The sequence below is a fragment of the Loxodonta africana genome, chromosome 22 (genome assembly GCF_030014295.1).
Source record: "Loxodonta africana isolate mLoxAfr1 chromosome 22, mLoxAfr1.hap2, whole genome shotgun sequence".
Lineage (NCBI taxonomy): Eukaryota > Metazoa > Chordata > Mammalia > Proboscidea > Elephantidae > Loxodonta > Loxodonta africana.
The window spans coordinates 20,637,201-20,664,623 of record NC_087363.1 but is presented as its reverse complement, the minus strand read 5'-3'; the positions used below and the strand labels follow the sequence as shown (position 1 = coordinate 20,664,623).

The window sequence follows — 27,423 nt, the reverse complement described above, 5'->3', positions numbered from 1 at the left end:
AGCCCTGGCACCAAAAAGTCCCTGGTTTGAACCCACCACCCGTTCTTCAGGATAAAAGACCCGGTGATCTGTTCCTGTAAAGACTATAGCCTGGGAAACCCTATAGGGCCTTCTACTCTGTTGTATAAGGTCGCTGTAAGTAGGAACTGACTTGACACACAACAACTACAGCAACAAACCTCTTCACTTGAACCTGAGCTAGAGAATCGTGGGCAATGGAGGAGAAAGCCCACATTCTGTTCTCTGACTCCCCAGATGCCCCTCTGCCTGAGCCTTGGGGTGGCTTGGCTGACCAGGGGACCTGGGTTTGATGGAGGCAGATCCTGTGAGCCTCTGTGGGCAGCAGAGGAAAGGCTCAGCTCTTGGGCCCCAGGCTGGACTGTGTCGTCTGGGAGGACACACCTGCACACCCAGTCCTCTGGCATTCGCAGCCCCATCCAGGCCCATGAGGGCTGAGCTCTTTTTCCCAATACCTGCTGCTCTCCTCTAGGTGTTTGACAATGAGGAGTTTGACTGCCGGACTCCCCAAGAGTGGATTAACATGGGCCTGGAGCCAGGGTCTCAGGACAGGAAGCCTGTCCCTGGAAAAGCCCTCTTGCCCACTGATGACCTCCTGGGGCACGGTGAGCAAGGCCAGCCCAGGGTGGGGAGAGCAGCCCTGCCATAGATTCCTGGGCTTCCCTGGACCCTGGAAACCCTGGAGGGGAGGGAGGGGGGCATGACCTTACCTTCTGAGGCCTCCCAGCCGGATACAGGCCAAAGGGCTGGCCACACACAGGCAGGAAATGCAGAGACTGGGGATGATGTTGGCAGGAGCTGGGGGAAGGGACAGCTGGATGATGCCTAGTGTTTGAAAAATATCTTTGATTTATTGGCAATAAAAACTGTACATACTTGTTGGAAACATTCAAGCAATGCCTAAGGGGTCTGATCCAAGTCCCCCACCCTAGCACCCAGAAATCAGCACTGCTCCAACCGTCACTGTGCCACTTGGCTTTTATCTCTGCGTGGACAACACACACTCACACACGTACCATCACATTCCATATCACACATTCACGCAGCATCCCACACACTTAAACACTCACACAGACACACTCGTGCACATTTTCATGAACACACACACACACACACACACACACCCCTCATTGATCCTGGACAGTTTTGGGCTGTTGGTAAGTGCCAGGGAGAGCACCCAGGGCCACCGTCCCTGCCCGTGTGGGTGGGTCTCCGCACAGGCACCGAGGAAGGAGGCCTGGGTCCGGAGTTTGGAGGTGGCCATTCCCCTATGCAGGGTGAGGGCTGCTCTGCTTCCTGCCCAGTGGGTGGACAAGTTGCCGTGGGGTGAGGTGTGGGCCCAGTGTGCCATCGGAGGCAGGAGGCAGGATCGTGAGGGCAATGACTGGTTTTAACGCTGCTCAGCTTCCGGGGGCCCTCAGTGAGCTCACTGAGCAAGCTGTAAATTTGCGTTTCGTTTTAAAACATGGTAATGCTAGAATCAATTTCTCTGAACTAGACAAGGAGCCTAGAATGTTCCCTTTACTTTGGATTTAATTACAAAAATAATTTAACTCAATTGTTCCCAGATCCCCCATTCCTGGTGATAAAACAGAAGGTCTGGGGCTGCTTTAACCTTAAGTGCACCGATCACCAGCCTGCCCCGAGATGCTTCTGCGTGCAACCCTTCCCGCGGGCCTCGCCTTGGGCGGTGGGCACTGGTAGGGGGAGGCTGATAGGCAGCGTTTCTGCCAGAGACCACTTGTTTTCTGCTGGGGACTTCCTGTGGCATCTTTTCCTCTAAGCTGAGCCAAGATAAGGTCAGCATTTTCAAAAAAATGAAACTTACTGGGAAGGGGAGGAAAGCTAACCAAGAACTGAAGCAGCGGCAGACACTCTCTTTTACCCATTTATCCGGCATCAGGATGGAGGGAGGTCGAACAGCTGTGCTTGGAGGCCTCCTGTGCCGGGTACCAGACCACATGCTCCTTCCTTCCACAGAAGTTTAGAAGCACTTACTACCTACTAGCTTCCGTTCTAGGCACAAAGGGCACAGCTGTGACCAAGAGCGATAAAGTCACTAAGAGAGAGCTGATGCTAGTGGGAGGAGGCTGACCAGATGATGCACACATAGTACACCTGTAGACAGTGACAGGTGCTGGAGGGACCAAACAGGGTGACCAGTCTGCGTGCCTGGGGTCAAGGCACCATTTGAAGCAGGATGGTCAGGAATTGCTTGTCCAAGGAAAGGTCACATGAGCAGGGAGGGAACCATCAGGGAGGTAACCTGAGGGAAGAGTGTTCTAGAAAGAGGGCACAGCCAGTGCAAAGGCCCTGAGGCAGGAGGAAACTGAAATGTCACAGGAATAGCCAGCCACCCATTGTGGCTGGAGAGAAATAAGTGAGGGGGCAGTGGTAGGAGGTGACCTGGAGAAGGAGGCAAAGACTTTTGGCCTGAGGAGTTGGCAGGGTGCCTGTTCTGACCAAGCAGGCCCTGAGGCCCACTTTGAGCCCACTGCAGAGCAGCAGCCTCCTCCCCACCCTGCCCTGTCCTGCCGTGAGGGGCCCAGAGGTCAGCTGCCACCTGAAGCCAACAGGGAGGGCTTCACCCTGGCCTTGGTCATATTGACGAGGTCCAGGTCAGCCACTGTGACCTTTACAGCTAGACTCTGCTGTCAGCCTGTGTCTCTCTGCCCTGATGGGGAACGTGCAGAACACAAGCACAGAGAGGCCTCGTCTTTCTGGCCACTGGCCCTTCTGCATCTCAGCTGGAGGAAGCAGGGCCCCGACCCTGCTGGAGCCAGAGGGGGGTCATCCTGGTAGGAGAGAGGCCAGACTTGCGACCTCTGAGACTGTCGCTAGCACCTGCCTCCCACCCCTGGGATTATCTACTTGCCCCCTTAGCAGAGAGCACTGGTGGGGTTTCCCCTCCCTTTTCAGAGGACCCCAAGAGTCAGAAACTGAAGTACGAATGGTGCAAAGTCGGCGTCCTGGACTACAATGAGGAGACGAAGCTGTACCTGGTGCACAAGACGAATGAAAATGGCTTGGTGCGAGATGAGATGGGGAGGCCCATCCGGAATGGAGGGGTCACTGCTGAAGGTACAAGCCCCCTGGCTCTGCCCCAGGACTCCTAGCTCAGGCCCAACCCAGCCTGTGGCTGAGGCCAATGCCTGCCCAGGGCACAGCCAGCTCAGGTCTGAATTCTCCCTTGCCTTGCCACACTGTCACCCTGTGGCCGCCTGCCCCGTGGCCAGTGAGAACTAGGGGCCCCGCCGCTCAGAGGTCCTTGGAGGGCAAATGGCCATCATTTGGTGTGCCAACTCAGTGGCTGGCGGTGCTGCCTTCAGCATGATGTCGAGAAGGATAGATGTCTGATGCAGTATGTTCCTTTTCCCACCTGGCCCCCAGGAAGGCCCCCTCTCCTGGCCTGCCAATACTGGGTGCCTCGGATCCAGCTCCTCTTCTGCGCTGAGGACCCATGTGTGTTCACGCAGCGTGTGGTTCAGGCCAACGCCCTGCGCAAGAGTACGGAGGCGCTGCTGCTGTACAACCTGTATGTGGACTGCATGCCCTCCGAGGGAGAGAGGCTCATCAGTGAGCAAAGCCTAAGCAAGATCAAGCAGTGGGCGATGAGCACGCCACGGATTCGCAAAGGGCCCCTGTGAGTCCCAGCCAGACCTGTCCCTCTGCCTGGCATCACCTCCTCCGGGGAGCCTCCCATGGTTCCCCAAGGGGGCAGTGTTTCCTCTCTGCTGAAGTGCTCTCTTTCTTCTTTGGGGCTGTTTTGTCCATTGCACTATGGACATCTTGAGGCCCAAAACAATTTCTTCTTCATCTCCAGATCTGTCAGTTTCAGTATGGACTATTATTTTGTTCAGAGGGGTGTAAGCTGTGTCGTATTGAATCAACAGATTTAGTCTCCACTAGAATTAAAAACAAAAAGCTTTTACTGAAGAAATAATAAAGGCATTTTGCGGATCGGGGAGCATTCACAGACATCCAAACGAGATGCTGGAATGCTCCAGAATTTCAGGGGAAACAGTGAGAGTTTAAAACGGTTTGTGTTAGCAGGCGTGTTGCAGGGGCGAGGGGAGGAATCATGGCAAAGGGTATGAGGAGTTTTGTTAAACTGCCGGTTTTTAAACAACAGCAAGTTCACTTGCTAAGCTCTCAGGGACAAGACATCCTGAGATTTGTTTAAGGAAGCCTTCTGTCAGGAATATATTGGGTTAGTACAGCTGCGTGATTGCTCTTTCCTTCCTATCTTTAAAGTAACAGGTTTGTGCTTTCACTGATTTACAAGTTTACAAACGAGTTAGCAGAAATGAAGGGGAAGATCTCAGTAAGTGAAGTTTCATTTGGGAGTCAGGATATTGGAACTTGAGGCTTGATGTTTCACCTTGGTTGCAGTTACGAGTCAGTTACAGGCTTCATCTTAATATTATCAGTGCTAATCCTATTTCTTAACCTCTAGGAGACATACTCAGACCCCTGGTGGCGCAGAGGTTAAGAGCTTGGTTGCTAACTAAAAGGTCGGTAGTTCGAATCCACCACCTGCTCCTTGGAAACCCTATGGGGTAGTTTTACCCTGTCCTATAGGGTTGCTGTGAGTCGGAATCGACTTGATGGCAACGAGTAGGAGACATACTATGGAGCCCCTGGTGATGCAGTGGTTAAGAGCTCGGCTGCTAACCAAAAGGTCAACAGTTCAAATCCACCACCTGCTCCTTGGAAACCCTATGGGGCTCGATGGCAATGGGTTTGGCTTATTATTATTATTAATTGATTTCTTAATATTGAAACAACTTTGCATTCCTTTAATAAATCCCACTTGGCTGTGGGGTATCATTTTCTTAACGTGGTGTTGGATTCTGTCTGTCAGTGTGTTGTTTACAACTTTTACATTGATATAAGTGCTGTTGGCCTATAATTAAAAAAAAAAAAATCCTTATCAGGTGTAGGTAGCAAAGTTGCACTTACTTCATAAAAAGAATTTTGAAGTTTTCCTTCATTTTAAAACGTTAGGAACAATTATGTTGCATTATGGTATCTGGACATTCCCCTGTGAAACCACCTGGGCGTGATGTTTTTTTGTGAAATAGTTGCGCTCCTATTCTACAGAAATAGGTCTGTTTAAGCTTTCTATCTCCAAACCAAAAAAACCCGCTGCAGTCGAGTGGATTCCGACTCATAGCAACCTATAGAACAGAGTAGAACTGCCCCACAGAGTTTCCAAGGAGCACCTGGTGGATTTGAACTGCCGGCCTCTTGGTCAGCAGCTGTAGTACTTAACCACTGTGCCACCAGGGTTTCCTTCTGTCTCCAGTGGGATCAATTTTGGTATACTTTGTTTCTCTGGAGAGTTGTCTCTTGTCTAGGTTTTAAAATATATTTGCATGGAAGTCTGCAAAGTAGTCTCCTATGATTTTTAAATTTTCTTCTGGTTCAATGTTTACTTCTCCTTGTCATTTCTTATTTTGCAGAGTTATGCTTTCTTCCTTTATTTAGTTAGTGGTTCGTTGATTAAAAAGCACAGAATTTAGATTTATTAATTAGATCGACTGTTTATTCTCTACCTCATTGATTTCTACTTTTATATTGATTGTTTCCTTCCTGTGACTTCTTTGTCTTACTTTTTTGTTACTTTTATAGAAAATGGCAATGCGCGATGTGTGCATATATGTGTGCGTGCACGTGCTAGGGATTTAACACACTTGCTTCCATTCTTATCGATCAGCATGTTTACAGCTGTGAGCTTTGCTCTGATCACTGCCGTATTTCATCGTCATTATTTTTTGAATTCCATAAATTTGGTTTGTATTTCCCCCTTCGTTCAAGAGTGTAATATAAGGTTTTTAAAATTTCCACATGGAGGGCCTTTTTGATGTTTTAATTTTGTTGAGATTTTCTCATTTAATTGCATTGAGACTATTGTTTATAATATTTTACTGTATGGAACTTGCTGATGTTTCCTTTGCGACTTAGTGTATAAGAAATTTTTGTGAGTATTCTGTTTGTACTTGAGAAGGTATATTCTCTAATTAGAGTATAAAAGATATATATATATATATATAAAACATATCTACATAACACTATGCATATGGTTATGTAGATACGTTATATATATATGGATTCCAATCTATCTTATTAATTATGTTGTCTGTGTCTTCTATGGAGCCCTGGTGGTGCGGTGGTTAAAAGCTCAGCTGCTAACCAAAAGGTTGGCAGTTCGAATCCACCAGCCACTCTTTGGAAACCCTATGGGGCAGTTCTACTCTGTCCTGTAGGGTCGCTATGAGTCGGAATCGACTTGACGGCAACCGGTTTTGTCTTCTATTATTCTTACTTATTTTTGACCACTGAGAGTAGTATGGTATATCATCACTGTAAATTGCGGTTTGTGTCCTTAGTCAGTTTTAATGCTTTTTGATCTGAATTTTACTTTATTTGATATCAGAATTGTACCTGGCTTTCTTACCGTTCCCATTTGCATGATATACCTTTCCTCACCCCTCTGTTTTTAGCCTTTGTGAATTAGTTAATTTTAGGTAGGTCTCTTGTTTTCAGCATATAGTTGGAATTTGCTTTGTGAGCCAATCTAAAATCCTTTTTCTAATGAATAAGTTAAGCCCATTTACCTTTATTGCTATAGTTGATAGATTTGATCTCATTTTTATCATCATTTTGTTATAATTGTTATGTGTCTTATAATACAATGCCGTTTTTCTTTCTCTACATTATCTGTTTTCTTTGTTCTTTTATTTATTTTTTTAATTTCTTTTGGTATTTAGGAAGGTTTGTACCTTTATTTTAGTATTCTCTTTTGTACTTACAGCTTTTAAAGTGCTCTTTATCTCCCGCCTTCCCATTTAACCTTTTAATATCCGGGTTTTCAGTTTTTAATCGTATCCTCCAACCAGGGGCAGATTGTCCAATAAGCAAGGTAAGCACGGGCTTACTTGTGCTTACTTACTAATCTGTAGTGAAACCCACGTGAAATTGTTCACTACAGATTAGTGTTTACCTGGCTTCCTGGGTCATCCGCCCCTGTCAGGAATTGTGAATTTGAAGAGGCATTGATTCTGTAGGAGGGTGCAGTGGGGTTGGGAGAGAGACAGATGCCAGCCACACCTAGACGTGAAATCTTTGGTGTGGTGAAAAAATTTGAAATTATTCCCTACAGATGACCTGGTAAGCAAAGTAAGCACCGTGCTTACCTTGCTTATTGGCTAATCTGCCCTTGCTTCTAACTCCCTTCTGTCTCCTGTGCAACCATCTTTGATATGATTCTACTTTTTCCTCTTTTCTCATTTTTAGTTGTCTTTTTTCTACTCAATATTTTAAAATAATAGTCCTCTATTGTCATCTCTATCTTTGTTTCCATCTTAAATCTACAATTAAATGTATTAAGCATGGCAATGTTTTTTCTGAAGTTTCTCCAGTCATCTCTTGGTTGGATGAAATTCTTCTTCTAATAGACTCCTTATGGACGTTTCGAGGGTATAGAAGTCCTTGAATTCTTACAAGTGTAAAATCTGAAGGACGGCTTGGCTGGCTATGAAATTCTTGATTCGTACTTTCTATCCTTGAGGTTTTTTTTTTTTTTTTTTTTTAAATTAAGGCTACTCTATGATTGTCCTTCTTTGTACGTTGCTTTTGAGAAGTCTGGTGCCAGTCAGATTCCCCTTCTTTTGTAAGGAATTTGATCATTTTGCTTGGAGCCCTTCCAAATTTTTTTTTTTTTTTTTTAATCTTTAATGTCTCATTGTTTTACCTGGATATGCCTCAGGGTTGATCATTTTGAGTCAGGGGTCAGCTTTCCCAAGTACCCAATGAACCTTTTAAATTTCCAGATTCAAGTTTGTTTTTTCTTTTAATTTCTGGGGGTTTTCTTGAATTATAGTTTTAAATATTAGTTCTGTTTTGTTTTCCTTCATCAGGGATCTCAATTACATGTACATGTGTTGCTTCTTCTTTGTCTTCCAATTCAAGTACTTTCTCTCTGACTGTTTTAGTTCTTTCTTTCTCTTGTTTTTATCCTCTTGGTGGTCTTCCTGTCTTTATTCAGTGCCCTTTATTTGGCTCTATTCTCCTGTGAACACTTGTAACTTAACCTTCATTCCTGACATAGTTTTGTCTTTTTCTTCCCTGAGTTCAATTAACTCTCTTTTCATGTACTTCATTTTTTTGTTCATTTATTATTATTTTTGAATTTCTAATTCAAGATGGTTTTTCATATACCCCAATGCTTGTTGGAGGATATTAGTTTAATGTGAAGTGTTCTATTACACTTTTCTTCTGCTTTGTCCTTGTTTTTTTGCGGGGAGAGTTGAGTGGGAATTTTTATCACTTAATATGTGTGCCCTTGGGCGGCACAAGTGCTTAAGTGCTACATTACTAACTGAAAGGATGGTGGCCAAGCCCACCCAGAGTAAGGCCTGGCAATCTGCTTCTGAAAGATCACAGCCTTGAAAACCCCATGAAGTACAGTTTTATTTTACATGCGTGGGTTCACCACGAGCAGCAATCGACTAAATGGCAGCTAACAACAACAATAACAGTGTGTTGCAATTTTTTCCTTATAACATCTTTATATATAGTCTGCTTTCACCTATTCAATTCATGGATTTGGGTGGTTTACAAGATTCCTAGTTAAAGGGCGCCCTCTTCTGCTAGTATAGCAAATTATTTGTGTGTGTGCGTGCATACATGAGTGTGTGCACTCTCCTGCATGCACTACTAAGAAGAGTTGTGTGTCCTCCAGTTTTTTTTGTTCTCTCTTATTTTGCAGGACCCTAAATTTTCCCTTTGGCTTCTTTCCCCTTCACCCTCTAATCTCCAAAGGGCTTCTTTTCTTTTACCACCTTTCCCTTAAACAATGCCTTTCCAAGAATGCTACCTTAAAAAATTGCATGGACTTTTAAGTCCCCTTTTTTTGCAGAAGGTCCTCTGATTTATCAGGACTCTTTTTCAGTATTTTTGCAGTTAGGGTGGGCTTTTTCCTCCTGGCAGGACTTTAGATCAGTCTTAGGGCCACCACTACTCCCCTTTTCCCCACAATTTTTCCCACACTGCCCTTGCTCTCTGTGAGGGCTTGTGGCAGGAGTGTGAGAGATAGCTTGCTGAGAGTTATTGTTTACTTTTCTACTTACAGATCATCTGAAGTGTGGGAATTCTGTTTATTCTAATCATGCTAAAGTTGTGGGTTTGGATAGTATTATTGGTTCTTCTTGTTTCTTTTTATTTTATTAGTATTATTTTTGGAGGGTATCCTGGGAGATTTGAATTAATGTAGCCACCGTTACTTGGCTGCCTAGAATTCCATTTCTTGAGTTTTGTATTACTTGGATTATCTTTGGCTGTGAGCAACAAAGATGTCGGGTTCAGACTGGCTTAGACAGCAGGGAAATACATTGCTTTACCTATAACAAGACATCTACTGTGTGATGGTCCTAGGCTTGCTAGTCAGAGCTCTGCAGTGTATGCTGGCTTTGTCTTCAGGCAAGATGACAGCAGCAGGTTCAGGAGCACAGCAGAGTCTGGGGTGCATTAGGTCCTGTCTTAGATGGGGTCCTCTAGAAGCAGAACCTGATATGGGGATCTTGGAGCACCTGCTTTATTGATGAAGTTCTCTCAGGGAGTGAAGGAAGCAAGATATGATAGAGGAAGTAGCTAGGCAGAGATGTGGTTTTAGGAGAAGTAGAGCCTCAGCCTTATCCCACAAGGAACTCTGGAGCACGAACAGCACCACAGAATTTGCCCTGCAGGAGACATGACAAAGAGACTTGACTTTTATATTTCTGCATCAGGCATTGATCATAACTGGGTCATGTCCTCATTCCTAAATCACTTATTGTCAGAGGGAGCCATACCATGAGGGGGTGTCCCAGAAGCTCTCTGAGGAAACAGGTGCAAGAAGGAAGGAGAGACCCACTGTGTCACACCTCTGAGAGCTGGGTTAGATGAGGCAAAGCAGTGACGGCTGGGCTGGATAATGTGGGGGTTGTTGGTGACCTCAGCCAGAGCAGCTTCAGCGAGAACGGGAGGTGAGGAAGCCGAGAATACACCCTTCAGCCCCTCTCCAGCTTCGCTGTGAAGAGATGCAGCAGTGACCCAAGGACGTGAGGTCAAGGGACTGACTGTTCCTAATGATGGGAGATGCTAGCTGTGGGAGGGAAGGAGAAAGAAACCGAGGTGACTGAGGAGGAGGAGCCGGCAGGCCCGGTGTGAAGGGAGGGTTTGCGAGCCGCTCCCTAGGAGCAGGGCAGGTCTTCTGCTGTGGTGGAGGAAGGTGGAGAAAATAGGTGGAGTCTCAAATGGGCTGGCAGATTTGGGGGTGGGACAGTGGGTTGCTCCTGTCTGATGGCCTCTGACTTCTGGGAGAAATAACGAGACCATTATTGCCCAAAGTAGGAGAGCCATTATTGCCCAAAGTAGGAGAGCCATCTGTGGGGTTGACGAGAAGATGAGAAACAATCTTTTCCAGGTAATGAGGGATATGAGATTTTTAGGTCATATTGAGCCAGAGCATCAGGAGTGTCAGGATAGGAAGCATTTTGGGAGCATAAATGAGGCCTGCCCCATGCAGAGGGACGAAATTTGCCCTGAGGGAGAAGCAGGCTGGTCAGGCTGAAGTGGGGGCTGGGTCGATAAGGGTGTCGCCACCAGAGGGACCAGCATGTGCAAAGGCTCTGAGAAGAGCAAGCACACATGCTCTCAGGGACTCAGAGGGGCTCCCTGTGGCTGGAGCTGGGCAGGAACAGGGAGAGTGGCCGGAGACGAGGGGAGGGAGGGGCAGGGCCAACTGGAAGGGCTTCTTGGGTCACTGCAGGAGGTTGGCCTTTACCCAAGGATCCAGAGGACCCAGGGACAAATTTTAAGCAAGAGAAGGACGTGATCAGATTTGAGTGTTGTGGGAAGAGGATTCACATGTGCAGGGGTGGAAGTGAGGGAACCAGGCAAGGAGGGTGGCCAGCAGTAGGGTGATGTCGAGAAGTGGGAAGTAAAACGGGTGGGACCCAGGGATTGATGCAGTGGGGGAAGGGGTGGCATGAAAGAGAGGCAAGGGACAAGGGTGATGGAGGTTAGTGGCTTACGGGGCCAGGTGGAGGTTCTGCCCATGGATCTAGAGGGGAAGCCCCCAAACTCGTGTCCCCAGGCCCCTGTCAGAACAGAGCCGGGACCCCAGCGGGCCCGCAGTGTGGGGGTGGCAGAATGTCAGAGCCCCCTGACTCCCCTCCCGGTCCCCACTGGGCAGGGTTCTGGAGCACCTCAGTAGTCTTGTCAGAGAAGTGAGCTTGGACTACGAGCGCAGCATGAACAAGATCAACTTTGACCAAATTGTCTCCTCCAAGCCCGACACCTTCTACTACGTGACTCTGCCCAAGACGGAGGAGGAGAAGGTGCCTGAGAAAGGTGAGGGTCAGCAGACGAGGGCGGGGCGCGCCCTCCCCGGGATGGTCTGTCCTGCCGCTGTGGGCGTCATATAACCCGACACTCACCCACACCTCCCCCGTCCCCAGCATCGTCTCTCCCCAGCTGCCTGAAGAACTCATAAAAAAAAACATTGGACTGAGTAGCACAGAAGTAGGAAGATATATGTGTACTAGTAAAGCACTCATTCAAGCGTAGATGCAAAGGGCTTCTGATTATGGGACCTGGGGCCATTGAGCCCTTCCCCCTCCATTGGCAAGAGCAGCCTTGGTCTGGCTGGGGCCCCATGTGGTCTTGAGCGCACTGGTCCTGCTAATTTTATTGCCTGGACCCAGCCTCTGCATGTGTGATGTACCCAGAAGGCGGGGTGAGCCAAGGGCGCTGGGGATCCAGAGGGCCCTGGCACCTACATCTTCCTTTCTTGATCTTACAGGGCAGGCCCCAGGAGGGCCTTTGGGGTTGTGTGCGGAGAGGTGGGGAGTGTATGGGAGGGTCTGCAGCTCTCACCCACTCCTCAAAGGTGTCTGTGACCCAGAGGGGGCTGCAGGGGAATTCGTTTATTCATCCCAGAACAGGGCCTCGTTGCTGGGCCTTGAGGCCACTCAGGGAGGCTGGTGGCAAAGAGAGATGCTGGGGACACAGGTGTCTCTTCCTCTAGATTGTCCTGATCCCCAATGAGTCCCAGGTGGATCTGACGCTGGCCCCTGGCCCCCACCCCACAGGGCTAGTGTCTGTCCCCGAGTACCCCTTCCAGGAGCAGAAGGAGGACTTCACCTTCGTGTCCCTGCTCACGCGACCGGAGGTCATCACAGCCCTCAGTAAAGTGCGGGCCGAGTGCAACAAGGTGACCGCCATGTCCCTGTTCCACTCGACCCTCTCCAAGTACAGCCGCCTGGAGGAGTTTGAACAGATCCAGTCACAGGCCTTCTCCCAGGTGCCTGCGTGAGGCATGGAGGGCGGGCGCTGGTGGGCATGGGGAAGCCCGGGTGGATGGCGGTACAGAGAGGCTGCGAGCACTGCTCACCTAAAATCAGACCTTCTGTAGGGTCGCTATGAGTGGGAATCGAATTGACGGCAACTGGTTAAGGAAACCCTGGTGGTGTAGTGGTTAAGAGTTCAGCTGCTAACCAAAAGACCAGCAGTTCGAATCCACCAGGCGCTCCTTGGAAACCCCATGGGACAGTTCTACTCTGTCCCATAGGGCCGCTATAAGTCGGAATCAACTTGATGGCAACGGTTTTGGGTTCTGTGGGGCCTGGGGCAGGGACTGAGGGAGACAGCGTAGGCTCCCTTCCCAGTCACTTTTCATCCTGACCCTGGTTGTCTCGGAAGCAGAGCCCTTGTTTTGTTAAGGAGAGAAGTCACTCTATGTACCTCATATATGCCTGAGGATTGGGGTGTGAGGGAAGCTTGGCGCAGCCTGGTGGGGAGACAGACTGGGAGAAACCTACCTCTTTCTGTCTCATCCTGCATCTGCCTCTCTTTCTCTCTCCGCCCCCCCTTTCTGTCTTGCTTTCTGTCTCTCTGCCTCTCTGTCATGTGCTCCATGGCTCTGTCTCTCTCTCCCTTGGCTGAGGGAGAGCCCTGGCTCTGTTCCAGTCTATCCTCCTGTCCCTCCCTCCCTCCCCTGAGCAGCCCTGGGTCCCCGGGTCACGGGCCTGGCAGTAAGTTTCAGATGTGACCTGAGGTCGCCCGGAGCTCTGTGGCTGTGGGCAGTGGGTCCCTGGTGTGACTACATGATGATACCTGTGGCTACTCCAGGTGCAGATGTTCCTCAAGGACACCTGGATCAGCACGCTCAAGGTGGCCATGCGCAGCAGCCTACGGGACATGAGCAAGGGCTGGTACAACCTCTACGAGACCCACTGGGAGGTGTACCTCATGTCGAAGCTGCGCAAGCTGATGGAGCTGATCAAGTACGTGCTGCAGGACACGCTGCGCTTCCTGGTGCAGGACTCTCTGTCCAGCTTCTCGCAGTTCATCAGTGACGCCTGCTGCAGCGTTCTTGACTGCACCGACGACATGGTCTGGGGCGAAGACTTCGTCAACAGCCCCTACAGGTGGGGCCCAGATGGGTGGGACCCCTGTTGGCACCAGAACCATTCCTTGCCAGGCCCCAGGGGCTAGGGTAGACAGGTCAGGCCTGCCAGGCTCCAGACAGCAGAGAAAGCCTGGCTCCCCCAGGCTGCCGGGGACCATCCAGCTAGCACTGGCTGCCGTTTCTCCTGGTGGCTTCATTTACTTGGTCACTGAGGCACTTTGTCAGGAAATAGTTTTTTTTTTTTTTTAATGGGTTGCTATGAGTTGAAATTGATTCCACAGCACCCAACAACAACAACAAAATACACATGTAACAAACATTTGCCATTTCAACATTCTTTACATGTACAGCTTAGTGACACTGACTTACGTTCATTATGTGGCTCGGTCATCACCCTTGGCCGTTCCCCAATTTTTCCATCATCGAGAAATGTTTGTTGAGCACCTAGCTGAACCAGGCGTGGTTCTAGGGAAATAAGAGAGAATGGCCCCTGCTTCCACAGGGGAGGCAGACAGCAAGCAGATAAACAATTAAATAGACACGGTCACTCTGGCATGATAGACACTGGGATGGGGGTGCTTTGCAGGGGGTAAAGGTGGCATCTGAACCGAGACCTGAGACGTGAGAAGAACGGACTGTGGGAGATGAGGGGGCACTCAGGCTGGGACCAACCCATGCAAAGACATCGAGGGAAGAGAGGGCTTAGGCATTCATGGAAGGAAAGGGCAGGGGTGTGGCTGGAGTCTGGGGAGGGCAGGAAGGAGGGTCAGGGAGAAGTGGGAGAGGTCAGCGGGGACCAGGCCTGATGACATAGGCCTCCTGGGGCCATGGTCCGGGGTCTGGGTTTATTTTAATTGTGGTCAGAAGCCATCCGAGGGGAGTAACAAACGTGATCTGATTTGCATTCCATAAAGGTACTCTGGATTTGGGGGGACAAGTGAGGCAGAAGGGAAGTCAGACCAAGGCCCTTGTTGTCATCTAGGTGATGGGTGATGGGTGCTTGGACTTGGTGGGGCAGAGAAGGGGCAGATTCGGGGCCTGGCTGCAGGAGGATGTGTGGGGCAGAGGAAGGGAGGATTCAGGGGTGACTCCTAGGGTCTTCGCCTGAGCACTGAGCCCTAAGAAGAGCTGGTGGGAGAGGGAGATCAGAGCACCACAGTGAACATGGAATGTTTGAGATGCCTATCAGGAGTCTAGGAGGGCGGCTGGCTGGCCAGGGGTGGCAGGGGAGGCCCAGGCCAGGGTCAGGCTTGAGGGTTGTAAAAATGTCTCTGGATTCTGAAGCCAAGGATGGATAGGTGCCCAGGGAGAGTGTGGGGCTGCAAGCATCTAGAGCCTGGCCAACCTGCCCTGAGGACCGCAGGCCAGGGGTGGGGTCCTTCCTCTTTGGAGGGCCAGCAGGCCTCTGGGCACTTGGCAGGAGTGTAGGAGCCTGGGTGGCTGGTCTGGGTTCTTTCTCTCTGGTAACTTGGAGGCTTCTGGGGAAAAGAGGAGATACATGTCATGTATGGAGAAACTCAAGAAGCATGGCGCCAGCAGGAAAGGCAGAAGGCTGGGCCTCCTGCATGCAGGCTTCCTCAAGCCCCCAGCCAGGCCACAGTCAGCACCGCTATTGGCCCTGCAGGCCCCGGAAGAACCCCCTGTTCATCGTGGACCTGGTGCTGGACAGCTCGGGGGTGCACTACAGCACACCACTGGAACACTTTGAGACAGCACTGCTCAATCTCTTCGACAAGGGCATCCTGGCCACTCATGCTGTGCCCCAGCTGGAAAAGGTACCCGCTGTGCTGGGATGGGGCCAGCTGCCTGGGGCTGCTAGGGGCTGCACTAGCAGGGTGCTACCACAAGTATTAGAGCAGTGAAGCCTTAGCACCACCTCCCATGGTGGGCAGTGTGCTCAACTCCTTAATTCTTGAGTATCTCATTAACCCTCACCATCATCTAAAGTGAGAACTAGTAACACTCCTATTGTGTAGATGAAGCTTGAAGAAGTTTATTCATTAGCCTGAGACCACATAGCTGCTAGGTGTCAGACCTGCAATTCATCCTGGACTCACTCCACCACTTCTGCCCCGGCCTGACTCCAGATCTCACCCTCTTGATCCCACCCTTTATCTCAGGAGGTGGTCACAGGTTGACCTCCACACACAGAATCTCTTGTCAAAGGCCCCAGCTCGTCACCACAGCTGTGGGCACTCCCAGCTGCCTACAGTCTACTCCCTTGGGCCCAAGGGAGTCAAGTGACTTAAGCCACCTCTTGTCTCCCTTGCTGGTCAATCAGAGCAATCAGTGACCTGTTCGCCCCTTCTGCTGCTTTCCTTGGCACTGGGCTGAGTCAGGCACAGGCAGAGGAAGATGCTGCCCCTTGTTGTGCCTCACAGTGGGGTCCTGCCCTGTATTGGTCCACAGTCCCCACTGAGAGACACCACAGCAAACCCGCCCCCCTCCCCTTTACACACCGTGCTCTCTGCCCTTGGCCACACTGACACCCACTTGGTCTTGGATCACACCCTGCCGCTCTTCTCCTCTTTCCTTTGCAAGGACTCCCTGTCTCCACCCCTCTGCCCATCTGCCGCAGGGCTCATCCATCTTCCCTCCCCTCTCCTTCCCTCTCGAAGATGGTGATGGAGGACATCTTCATCAGCGGCGAACCCCTGCTGGAATCGGTGGGGCTGCATGAGCCACTGGTGGAGGAGCTCCGGTCTGTCATCGCCAGCGCCATGCGCAAGGCCATGATCCCGCTGCAGGCCTACGCCAGGGAGTACAGAAAGTACCTGGAGCTGCACAACAATGACATCAGCACCTTCCTCAAGTGCGTGCGTGTGTGTGTGTCTGCGTGTGTGTATATGCTTGTGATTCCTGCCCACCCTCCTCACCACCCTCTGCCCCCTCGCATGTTCCGTGGTTCCCAGGGCCTACCAGACGCAGTGCCCGTCAGCAGGGGAGGTGCGGGAGGTGGTGCTCACCCACCTCCGGGAGAAAGATATCCTGGACAACTCGCTGCCCAGCAGCCTTATCATCGGGCCCTTCTTCATCAACGTTGATAATGTCAAGCAGAGCCTGTCCAAGAAACGAAAGGCCCTGGCCACTTCCATGCTGGACATCCTGGCCAAGAACCTGCACAAGGAGGTGGACGCTGTAAGTGCCTGCTTGCCTGGCTCCAAGGCACATGCAGCACACATGCACCCTCGCATGCATGCAGTGTTCCTGCTAGTAAGATGCTCCCAGTCAGGGCCAGGGTGTGTGTGTAGACGCCAGACCAGTGGAAGAAACCGAAAGTCACCCTGCTCTGATCCCTGTCTGGGGGAGCTATCCCATATTGGAGGTCCCAGGAAGAGGGTGGTGCTACCTCCTTCTCCAGAGTCATAGAGACATGGGGATGCCTGATGAAAGACACCCTGTGATGAGTCACTGCATGGAGCAGAGGGTGCCCAAGTGCAACCTCAGGAGTCCTGGGGGTGTGTTGGGGAGGCCAGAGGAGGCTGGGGGGGGGGGAGTGATGTGTGCCCTGTGGTGATCCTCCCCCACCTCCGGGACTCAGCTCTTGGTGAGCTCTGTGGTGGCAGGGAGCACCCCCTACTGGAAAGCACCACAGACTGTGGTGGGGTGGGGGACACCAGGAGCAGAAGGCAGAGCAGGTCCCGAGGGAGGCTAGGGAGGGGCCCACTGCCTCTCAGTGCCCGCCTCCCGCTGCCAGATCTGTGAGGAGTTCCGCAGCATCAGCCGCAAGATCTACGAGAAACCCAACAGCATCGAGGAGCTGGCTGAGCTGCGCGAGTGGATGAAGGGCATCCCGGAGCAGCTGGTGGGGCTGGAGGTGAGTGAGTACGAGGGGGCTGGGGGCCTGGGGCTACTGTTCAGGGCCTGGGAGATCAGGAGCCAGAGAACTGGAGGTGAGATGGATACATGGGGCACAGGTGGGGTTTCAGGGAGTTATGGGGCTGGAGAGATTGGAGGTTCAGAGCTGTGGTGTCTGGAGGTTGAGAGTGTGGCAGGCACAGGCCTTGAAGACTGGAGCCCAATGCTGGGCTTGCACCACTTGCCTCTTCCCCTACCCCAGCCTCCCTTCTCTGGAGAAGAGCAGCCTCTCCCCAGGACCCGGCCACTTTGGGGAGCCCGGTCCCAGTCACCCCCACCTGCACTTCTCATCACACCCTGTCTGTGCAGGAGCGAATTGTGAAGGTCATGGATGACTACCAGGTCATGGATGAATTCTTGTACAACCTCAGCACAGATGACTTCAATGACAAGTGAGCGGGAATGTGGTCTCCATGCCAAGCAGGTGGATGGACAGCAGGAGGTTGGCGAGGAGGTGCTGACCATTAGGGCTCCCAACGTTGTGGCCGCCACAGGGTGCACAGCGGTCACACCAGAAATGCCAAGGTGCCCTAGGCCAGGGCTCCACGCACAGCCAGGGCATTGGAGCCTTCCGGGGTTGGGACCCTTCTCCTCTCCCCACCCACCCTGTCTCTGTTCCATTGTCAGTCTGACACACACGTGTTTGCCCTTGGCCTAAGACCCTTTGTTTGTAATTTGGGACCCTTGGGGTCCTTGGGAGCACTGAGACACTCCCAGCCTGGTGGGAAGTCCCTGGGGAGGGGCACTTGTCCCCACTCGGCTCAAGAGCCTTGTGGGGAATGGCTCCAGGGGCCCCATTCAGCCAAGCCTTACTGAGACCACAGAGACCCTGGCCCAGCCCTGCATCATCCTCACAGACTGGAAGTGCCACCAGGAGTCGGAACCCTGGAGAGGACTGCACTGTCCTGGGTCCCCTGCCCAGGAGCCACCGGCACTGGCTTGACAGGGCACCCTGGTACTCAGGGGGTGAACCTCCCCCAGGCTCAGCACCCCCAGGTCAGCTGCAGGTTTCTGAATTCCACAGACCCCTGTGTCCACCAAAGCAGGTTTGATCTGATAGGAAGAAGCTGGCCTTGTGGCCCTGGCTAGTCACCAAGGAAATGCAGACTGGGGGCCCTTGCTTTGCTGCATCTAAGGCCGAGGCCCCATGGAACCCTGGGCTTAAGCAGAGCACTCAGCACCCTTCCTATCATTTCTGGAGGACCCCCCCCCACCTTGTCACTGCACTCCTCTCATTTCTGGACCCCCCCATCACTGCACTCCTCTTATTTCTGGAGCTCCCCACCCCATGTCACTGCACTCCTCTCATTTCTGGAACCCCCCCGTCACTGCACTCCTCTCATTTCTGGAGCCCCCCTTCACTGTACTCCTCTCATTTTTGGACACCCATCACTGCACTCCTCTTATTCCTGGAGCCCCCCCATCACTGCACTCCTCTCATTCTGGAGCCCCCCCCGTCACTGCACTCCTCTTATTTCTGGAGCCCCCCTCACCGTCACTGTACTCCTCTCATTTCTGGAGTCCTCTGTCACTGTACTCTCATTTTTGGACTCCCCTGTCACTGCACTTCTCTCATTTCTGGAGCCCCCTGTCACCGTACTCCTCTCATTTCTGGAGCCCCCCACCCCCGTCACTGCACTGGGCCATTTGGATCAGCATCTCACTGGACAGTGGCCACAGCTCTGCAGGGCAGGGCAGGGCAGGGTGGAGACGACCTCCCAGTTCATGTCTGCTTTCATTGTCCAGCCCACCTGGCTCCACCCAGATGCCTAAAGTCTGAGAATGTCCCCCACCCCCTGCTTAACCCAGGTGCCCCTGCCTGGGCCCTTCTACCTCCTCATTTCAGCTGTGGTGTCTCCCCCAACTCCCACCCCATCCCGGTCAGGTGGGCGGCCAGCAACTGGCCGTCTAAGATCCTCGGGCAGATGGAGATGGTGCGGCAGCAGCACGCTGAAGACGAGGAGAAGTTCCGCAAGATCCAGATCATGGATCAGAACAACTTCCAGGAGAAGCTGGAGGGGCTGCAGGTGGGCTTGGCTGAGGGCTCTGTGCTGCGCTCGACCCCCGCCCCCCCGCCCCCCCGCCCCCCCGCCCCCCGCCCCCCGCCCCACCCCACACCAGTTCTCCAGGGTCTGGCCCGCTTCCTGCATCCAGGAAGAGCTGTGTAAATACCTGATGGGCAAATTGAATGAATGAGCTGAAAGGCCAGAGAGGTGGCCTGGCAGTGAACACAGGAAAATTCAGAGGAGTAAAGAGCTCTGACACTTCTGTTGCCCTTGTCACTCCAGTGGGCAGTAGGCACAGTGTTCAGGGCCCTGGGTCTCCCTCTGACCTTGCCACTTTACTACGGGGATGGTCCGCCTGCCTGTGGTGGACCGGGAACTTGCTCACTCCAGGAGAGCACAGTTCCCTCAGAGCTGGGCAGAGGCAATGCCTGAGAGCCCAGGTCCCTAGGTGTGTGGGGGGACATGTGGGCATGGATAGAGGGCTGTAGAGGCATCTGACCCCTTGCCCCGTGGCCCACAGCTGGTGGTAGCTGGTTTCTCCACCCATGTGGAAATTGCAAGAGCTCACGAGATCGCCAACGAGGTACGGCGTGTCAAGAAGCAGCTGAAGGACTGCCAGCAACTGGCGATACTGTACAACAACCGCGAGCGCATCTTTGGCACACCCATCACCAACGTAGGCCTCCTGCGAGCACCCCCCCGCCCCGGGCTCAAGGAAGAGTCCATGATGCCTGTAGCCATGTCAGAACCCAGATGCCAGATGGCAGGGCCCTGGCATTTGGGGGCAGGACCAAGCAGGCTGCAGAGAGGATGTACCCCAACCCTGGCTCTCAGGAGGCCTGAGGGTCTGCCGCTCAGAGCCCTGAGCTTGTAGGGGGCGGGAAGAAGGGAGGCCAGGCTTGGGTCCAGAGCAGCAGGGTTGGGGGCAGCAGCCAGTGGCGGGGAGCAGGAGCAGCAATGAGACGAGGAGCCTCGTGGAGAGGGAGTAGGGAGCATCCCGAGCAGCCCCAGCCCTGCCCTTCTGCCCCTGCAGTATGACAAGCTCTCCCGGATGGTGAAGGAGTTCCAGCCCTACCTGGACCTCTGGACCACAGCCTCTGACTGGCTGCGCTGGTCTGAGAGCTGGATGAATGATCCCTTGTCAGCCATTGACGCAGAGCAGCTGGAGAAGAACGTCATTGAGTCCTTCAAGACCATGCACAAGTGTGTGAAGCAGTTCAAGGACATCCCAGGTAGGTGTCCCAGCCAGCCCGCCATTCCTGCTCTGCCTGTGCCAGCTGACTCTCACACTTGCACCCCTGCCCGGTAGCCTGCCAGGAGGTGGCCTTGGACATCCGAGCCCGCATTGAGGAGTTCAAGCCATACATCCCGCTGATCCAGGGACTGCGTAACCCTGGCATGCGGAACCGGCATTGGGAGATGCTGTCAAATGAGATCAACATCAATGTCAGGCCCAAGGCCAACCTGACCTTCTCACGCTGCCTCGAAATGAATCTGCAGGACCATATCGAGAGCATCAGCAAGGTGGCCGAGGTGGCTGGCAAGGAGTACGCCATTGAGCAGGTGGGCGGCCCGACAGCCTGCCCTCCAGCCCTTGCTATGACAGTCACATGGGAGCAGGACAGGAACGGGTTACAGTAGATGCTACTGAGTGAGTGAATGATGTATACGAATTACCTGGCACAGTGTCCACCATCACTGCTATTCCTCAGTCACTCCTCACCAAGACCCCCAGAAAGGACCTGATTGCTTCATCCTCATTTAATAGATGAGTAAATTAAGGCTCAGAGAAGATCAGCAGCTGGCTGAGGCCACACAGCTTCTAAGGGTTGCGGCTGGAATCAGAGTCCATACTCCTCACCAGCACCTTGGCTGTCTCCCAATATACATGCACATATATGTTATATGCATGTGGTATACATGTGTTAGAGTGAGTAGCCCCTGAATTCAGACAACGGCCCATGGGGGTCTTGTTGAACAGACAGCCTGAGAGTATTTGCAGAGGGGCCCTTGTGAAGGTCATGACCAGGCCTGTTCTTCCCTGCCCACTGGCATCCTTGGGCCCCAGCCTTGACCCCTCCCTGACCACCTTGCGGCAGGCACTGGACAAGATGGAGAAGGAGTGGGCCACCATCCTGTTCAACGTGCTGCCCTACAAGGAGACAGAGACCTACATCCTCAAGAGCCCAGATGAGGCCTCACAGCTGCTCGACGACCACATTGTCATGACCCAGAGCATGTCTTTCTCACCCTATAAGAAGCCCTTCGAGCAACGCATCAACTCCTGGGAGAACAAGCTGAAGCTGACCCAGGTAGGTCCTCCTTCACCTGTCCTCCTTGCCCCCCTGCTTGGAGGGATCCCGTGCTCTGTCCTGTAAGGTGGCTTGGTGGGGCTCCAAGCAGTGGAGTGACGTGCCCACATTTGCACAGCACCCGGCTCTCCATGCAGAGGGCAACTAGGGTGGTTCTCTCCATCCAGAAGCTCGGCTATTGGAGGAGGCAGTTAAGGATGTGGGGCTGGGGCCAGCATTTGGTCTAAAAATGAGACTAAGGAGGGGCATGAGGGCTGCCACTAGGCTTCCAAAGGGCTGCCTGGGCTTGGGGCAACCTCTCAGTCCTGGGCTTGCTGGGCTGAACTCCACAAGGCTCCCAAGGCTCCTCAGTGCCCCCCAGTCCTGCCCTGAGCCTCCCATTCCTATCTCATTTGAAGCTACCTCAGTGTCAGGGGGCCAGGGCACTGGGAAGGCTGCTCTTGTCCAGGGCTCTTGAGGCCAGAGGCAGGGGCTGCCCACAGAGCCTGGGAGGACAACCCCAGGGCCCGGTCTGCAGGTGTGATTCCAACAGCCCCTTCCATGAGGCCTTCCTGGGAGCTGTTCAGAAACCTCCTGTGAAGGCTGGAAGCTGGGTGAGGAGGGTGTATCTGTGTCAACCATCTGGAGATGGTCAGCACTGTCACTGGGCCTCCCTCCCTTCCCCACTCTGTTCCCTCCACCTGAAATTCCATCCCTACCTTCCATCTCCTCCAAGGTGTTCCCACTGAGACCCTTGTCTGTGCCTCTTACAAAGCCCATCACACATGCAGGGCCATTGGTGAGTCAGGGCAGGGCTGGCCTCTATTGGACTGTGGGCTCCTTAAGGGCAGGGGTCACACCCTGCTCCCCTCTGTTTCTGCTGATGCTAGGCCCAACATAGAGCCCACATCTTATAACACAGAGAATGAATGAGTGAATGAGTGAGTGAATGAGTCTGAATTGGTAGGGGAAGACAAAAGACAAATCCTGAAAGAGGGGTTGGAGAGAGAAGGGAAAAGTGGCTTGTTTTGAAGATGGGTCACTCTTGGGACTGATGTTTCAGAACGTATTTTGGGAATCTCAAACTAAAGTCCCAGTAAACCTCAGGGAATCCCAGGCTGATGGAGCCAGAAGTCCTCCCAGGAAAGGAGACTGGTTCGGTCTTCCATGCACTGGCTTGCTGGTGAGACCTTGGGTACAGTTCTCTTTAAAAAAAAAAAAATTCTTTAGGGAAGAGCAACTCCCCTGGCCTTGTTGAAAGCCTGGGCATTCCTTGGGGGACTTGAAGGTTCCCTGGAGGGCAGGTGTCCTTGCAGCCTCTTTGTTCTCTGGAGCATTGTGGCTGACTGCACAATCTAGAAGTTTCCCTGCAGACACTGGTCCTGGTGCCAGCGCTCTGCCCAGCTGGGACCTCCCCCCCCCGCCACCCCCCACCCAGGAGGTGCTGGAGGAGTGGCTGATCTGTCAGCGTGCCTGGCTTTACCTGGAGCCCATCTTCAGCTCTGAGGACATCAACCGGCAGCTGCCCGTGGAGAGTAAGCGCTACCAGACGATGGAGAGGATCTGGAGGAAGATCATGAAGAACGCCTATGAGAACCGGGAGGCAAGCTCAGCAGAGGAGGGAGGGGGCAGCTGGGGCCGCGGAGGGCCCTGGTCACCTTGTTGGGGGTGACCTGCTCTCTTCCCCCTTGGAACAAGAAAGACTGGAGGATAAGTCTGAGGCCTTGGTCTCTGCCTGTGTCTTCCTGAGTTGATGGTTTTCCTCTTGGAGATTCAAAATCTGGGTTAGCATTTTAAAGGCCCTGCTAAGTCCTGAAGTGAAGCAAATGGCTTGGCTTTGTCTAACCCTCAATGTTTTTGACTATAGAATTTTTTCTATGGAGTTGGCAGGGCTGACGGACACAGCCCCTGGTTAAGGGTCAATTTTCCTGCCCCCTTTCCTTCCTGGGCCCAGCTGAGGGTCTCTGGCCCATGTGAGCACTCCCTGGTGAGCCCACCGTGGCCTCACTCAGTGGACTGCGCTCACTTCCAGTTTCTCTCCCTGGCTGGGCCATGCAGGTCATCAATGTGTGTGCTGACCAGAGGCTGCTGGATAGCCTTCGGGACTGCAACAAGCTGCTGGACCTGGTGCAGAAGGGCCTCAGCGAGTACCTGGAGACCAAGCGCAGTGCCTTCCCCAGGTGGGTGCCACTGGACCCAGGCCCACTCTGTCAATGCCTGCCCGCCAGGCTGGGGTCACAAATGCCCTGACTAGGCTGGGGCGTAGGGATGTCAGTGGCTGTAGGGCCCTCACCCTTGTTCCTCTGGCAGATTCTACTTCCTGTCAGACGACGAACTCCTGGAGATCTTGTCCCAGACAAAGGACCCCACGGCTGTGCAGCCCCATCTGCGCAAGTGCTTCGAGAACATTGCCCGGGTGGGTAGCTAGGCCCGGGGCTGGGGCTGGGAGAGCTAGGCCACCTCCCCAGGAAGAAACAACGTTTTTTTTTTTTTTTTTTGCCTGAAGCCCTTTGAGTGGGAAATGAGGTGGCAAGTGAAATTTCTGACCCTCAGAGACATACCCAGGGCCTATGGGAGGAAGGTCAGCTGCAAAACCCTGAGCTCAGGGCTGGGGAGCCCTGCTGAGGAGCCCTCAGATCCCAGCTCAACCAGGGGAGCCCAGTGCTCAACACACTGATGTGCTGGCTGGGTCAGGAAACGCACGAGACCAGAAGGCTCCTGACCCTCCTTGTCCTCCCCTCGTCTGCAAGAGAGGCCACATAGGCCTATGTGGGGTCCAGGGGGCAAGCAGGGTGGGCTCAACCTCCTTCCCCAAGTGCCTGCTTCAGGCCAGGCCTGGACAGGGCTGGGCCACAGCCGGGACAAGATAGACCCATCCTGCCCGTGTGCAGTCAGGGAAGACCCAGCAAGATAGGCACTCAGGTGGGGCGGGGCCCACAGGCCACTGGAGGTAGAATTTTCTCTCAAGGGTGCAGGGCACAGGCAGGGGCGGCCTTGAGGCTGTGGACAGAGCCTCTGGGCCCTTCTGGGGTGACCTCCCTTCCTCCTTCTGCCCACAGCTGCTGTTCCAGGAGGACCTGGAGATCACACACATGTACTCGGCGGAGGGTGAGGAGGTGCAGCTGTCCTCCTCCATCTACCCCTCCAGCAACGTGGAGGACTGGCTGCGCGAGGTGGAGAACAGCATGAAAGCCAGCGTGCGTGACTTCATTGAGCGGGCCATCAAGGCCTACCCCACGGTGAGTCTTTCCAACTGGGCGCCCTTTCCTTTAGGTGCTGTTGCAGCACCTCACTCTCCCCACTCACTGTAGCTGGGTGGCCTGCCTCATCCTCAGGGTGCAGCCTTGACTGCTGCTCCTCTCAGTCAGGTCTCTGGGGGTAGGGTGTTCATGGAGGAATCTGGAAACTTTCCTTTCCACACATGCTCCAGAAAGTGAGGCCTGCTCGTAACAGCCATCATAATGGTTGGCATGCTCTGAGCATGTGCTATGTGCCAGGCCTGGGCTGGACCTTTGTCTGTATTACCTCTTAGCCCACACCAGCAGCGGGGGTGGGACCAAGCCCCATCCTACAGAATAGTTCAGAGATGTTTTCCGCCTAAGGCCATGTGCCTGGTAGGTGGCGGGGCCAGGATTTGAACCCAGGACTATGCGTTTCCCGGTCCTGGGCCCCCACCCCTGTGCTCCGAGTCTCTTCTGCTGAGGAAGTGATGGTTCTGCCCGCCCCTGAGAGGCCCAAGGCTTAATGGCTTGTATGCTTTTGAGGGACAGTGGAATTAACGACCTGAGCCCAGATGTAGCACAGATGACATTTAGAGGAGGAGAGGGCACAGGGTCAGGGCTGGCAGCTGCCTGGGTCAGCCCTGCCTGCGTCATCTTCCCAGATGCCCAGGACCCAGTGGGTTCTGAACTGGCCTGGCCAGGTGACCATCGCTGGGTGCCAGACCTACTGGACCATGGAGGTAGCCGAGGCTCTGGAGGTCGGCGACCTCAGCAGCCGGCTCTTCCCCAAGCTCGCCCAGCAGGTAGGTGTCAAGTGGTCATTGTCTGCTTCCCAGTCACACACCCACACCCCCTGGGAGAGCTCAGTCCCTCAAGGAGCTTTTTCCTGTATCAAGCCTGGGGTTGGGTCCAAAGAGCAGAAAGTCAGACACCCCTAAAAATGAGTGTCTTGCAACCAGCCACCAGCAAAGGAACCAGGGGACCAGGGGTGCCCCTCTCCCCTTGGTCAGTGAGGGAGCCACATACCTGGGGCCATCCCTGCTCTGTGCACCACACCTTGCCACACTCATTTCTTCAGCTCTTCACCCAAGCTCTACCACATGACCCTCGAAGGCTCAGGTGGGCACCGTACTTGGACAGGAGGCAGATACCATGCTGTGCCTCCTTTTTACTTACTTCCCTGGCCCTCTCCCGCCGTGTCCACATACCCTGCCCGCCCTCCCCGTGCCTAGTTCTTGCTCCCTTCCCATCCCAGACCTGCTGACTCAGAGCCCCCAAGATAGAGGGCTGTTCATGGTTGAAGCCCATGCTCTGTTCAAGGGAAGGGACCCTAGCTGTGATACGACCCATGCCGACCCTTGACAGCATCCTTCCCCCTAACTGCAGCTCAGTGACTTGGTGGCCCTAGTGCGGGGGAAGCTGTCCCGCATGCAACGGGCTGTGCTGTCGGCGCTCATCGTCATTGAGGTCCACGCCAAGGATGTGGTGAGCAAGCTGATACGGGAGAATGTGGTCAGCGTGCATGACTTCGACTGGATCTCACAGCTGAGGTGAGGGCGGAGCCTAGCCTGGTCACCCAGGTAGCAGAGCTGCTGCCAGGAGGGGCTGGGCAGGGCAGAGAGTCAGTGACAATAGGCTGGTCCCTACCCTTGAGGCCCTGGGACAAGCTGGGCAGGGCGTGCTGATGCCCTTATTCCCCAAAAGAACCCCCTTTTCCCGGCCATGACCCCCATGGCCCAGGAGCCCACCTCCCTGTGATGCAGGTACTACTGGACAAATGACGACCTGTACATCCGCGCCGTGAACGCTGAGTTCATCTATGGCTACGAGTACCTGGGCAACAGCGGGCGGCTGGTGATCACACCCCTCACCGACAGGTGAGACTTCTTTAGAAAGTGCGTGATGCTCTTCTAAAGCCATCGGTCGTTTCCTCTTGCTGCCTGTATTTAGTAGCAACTGGGTTTCTAGTTGGGTTTTAAGTGAGGGAAGTGAAGTATGGCCGAAGGTTGGCCACCCCAGGTGGAGTGCGGGGCTGTGGGGTGGGGGGTGCGGCAGTGGGAAGGTGGCCGAGGGCTCCAACCCATACCTATGTCAGCCAGGGTATACCTGGGGCCCTGAGGGGAGGCGGCTCTCCTTGTGTCTGTGGAAACCTCAAGGAAGGGGAGTGCCCATGAGTGTGTGGCCTCCACCTCCTTCCTCTCTGTCTTGTAGGTGCTACCTGACCCTGACTGGGGCCTTACACCTCAAGTTTGGGGGAGCCCCAGCAGGCCCAGCTGGCACTGGGAAAACTGAGACCACCAAGGATCTGGGCAAGGCCTTGGCCATCCAGACAGTTGTGTTCAACTGCTCTGACCAGCTGGACTTCATGGCCATGGGCAAGTTCTTCAAGGGCCTGGCCAGGTGAGGTTGAGGGGTGAGGGTGGCACAGGGTAGGGCAGGAGGGCTGTGTTCTCTCCAGGGAGGGCACTTCCCAGAGGAGACTTGAAGGATGGTAGAGAGGAGGAATGGGATAACAAGAGCCAAAGTCTTGCCCCTGATGGGCGGTGGATTGTGACTGAGCTGATGGAGGTCGC

General features: G+C 53.4%; 1 protein-coding gene across 1 annotated transcript in view; it reads left to right on the top strand.

Moving 5' to 3' along the window:
- Positions 1 to 27,423, top strand: part of DNAH1 (dynein axonemal heavy chain 1) — a 77,344-nt gene that overhangs the window by 5,383 nt on the left and 44,538 nt on the right. Inside the window, exons 5-28 of the mRNA XM_064274430.1 lie at positions 491 to 623; positions 2,938 to 3,099; positions 3,409 to 3,661; positions 11,258 to 11,415; positions 12,156 to 12,367; positions 13,195 to 13,493; positions 15,099 to 15,249; positions 16,093 to 16,286; positions 16,387 to 16,612; positions 17,172 to 17,291; positions 17,642 to 17,724; positions 19,218 to 19,359; positions 19,859 to 20,014; positions 20,372 to 20,570; positions 20,648 to 20,901; positions 21,438 to 21,650; positions 23,068 to 23,232; positions 23,688 to 23,809; positions 23,940 to 24,045; positions 24,689 to 24,868; positions 25,513 to 25,653; positions 26,237 to 26,400; positions 26,614 to 26,727; positions 27,062 to 27,250. Of these exons, the coding sequence (XP_064130500.1) occupies positions 491 to 623; positions 2,938 to 3,099; positions 3,409 to 3,661; positions 11,258 to 11,415; positions 12,156 to 12,367; positions 13,195 to 13,493; positions 15,099 to 15,249; positions 16,093 to 16,286; positions 16,387 to 16,612; positions 17,172 to 17,291; positions 17,642 to 17,724; positions 19,218 to 19,359; positions 19,859 to 20,014; positions 20,372 to 20,570; positions 20,648 to 20,901; positions 21,438 to 21,650; positions 23,068 to 23,232; positions 23,688 to 23,809; positions 23,940 to 24,045; positions 24,689 to 24,868; positions 25,513 to 25,653; positions 26,237 to 26,400; positions 26,614 to 26,727; positions 27,062 to 27,250 (4,136 nt within the window). The remainder of the gene's footprint in view (positions 1 to 490; positions 624 to 2,937; positions 3,100 to 3,408; positions 3,662 to 11,257; positions 11,416 to 12,155; positions 12,368 to 13,194; positions 13,494 to 15,098; positions 15,250 to 16,092; positions 16,287 to 16,386; positions 16,613 to 17,171; positions 17,292 to 17,641; positions 17,725 to 19,217; positions 19,360 to 19,858; positions 20,015 to 20,371; positions 20,571 to 20,647; positions 20,902 to 21,437; positions 21,651 to 23,067; positions 23,233 to 23,687; positions 23,810 to 23,939; positions 24,046 to 24,688; positions 24,869 to 25,512; positions 25,654 to 26,236; positions 26,401 to 26,613; positions 26,728 to 27,061; positions 27,251 to 27,423) is intronic.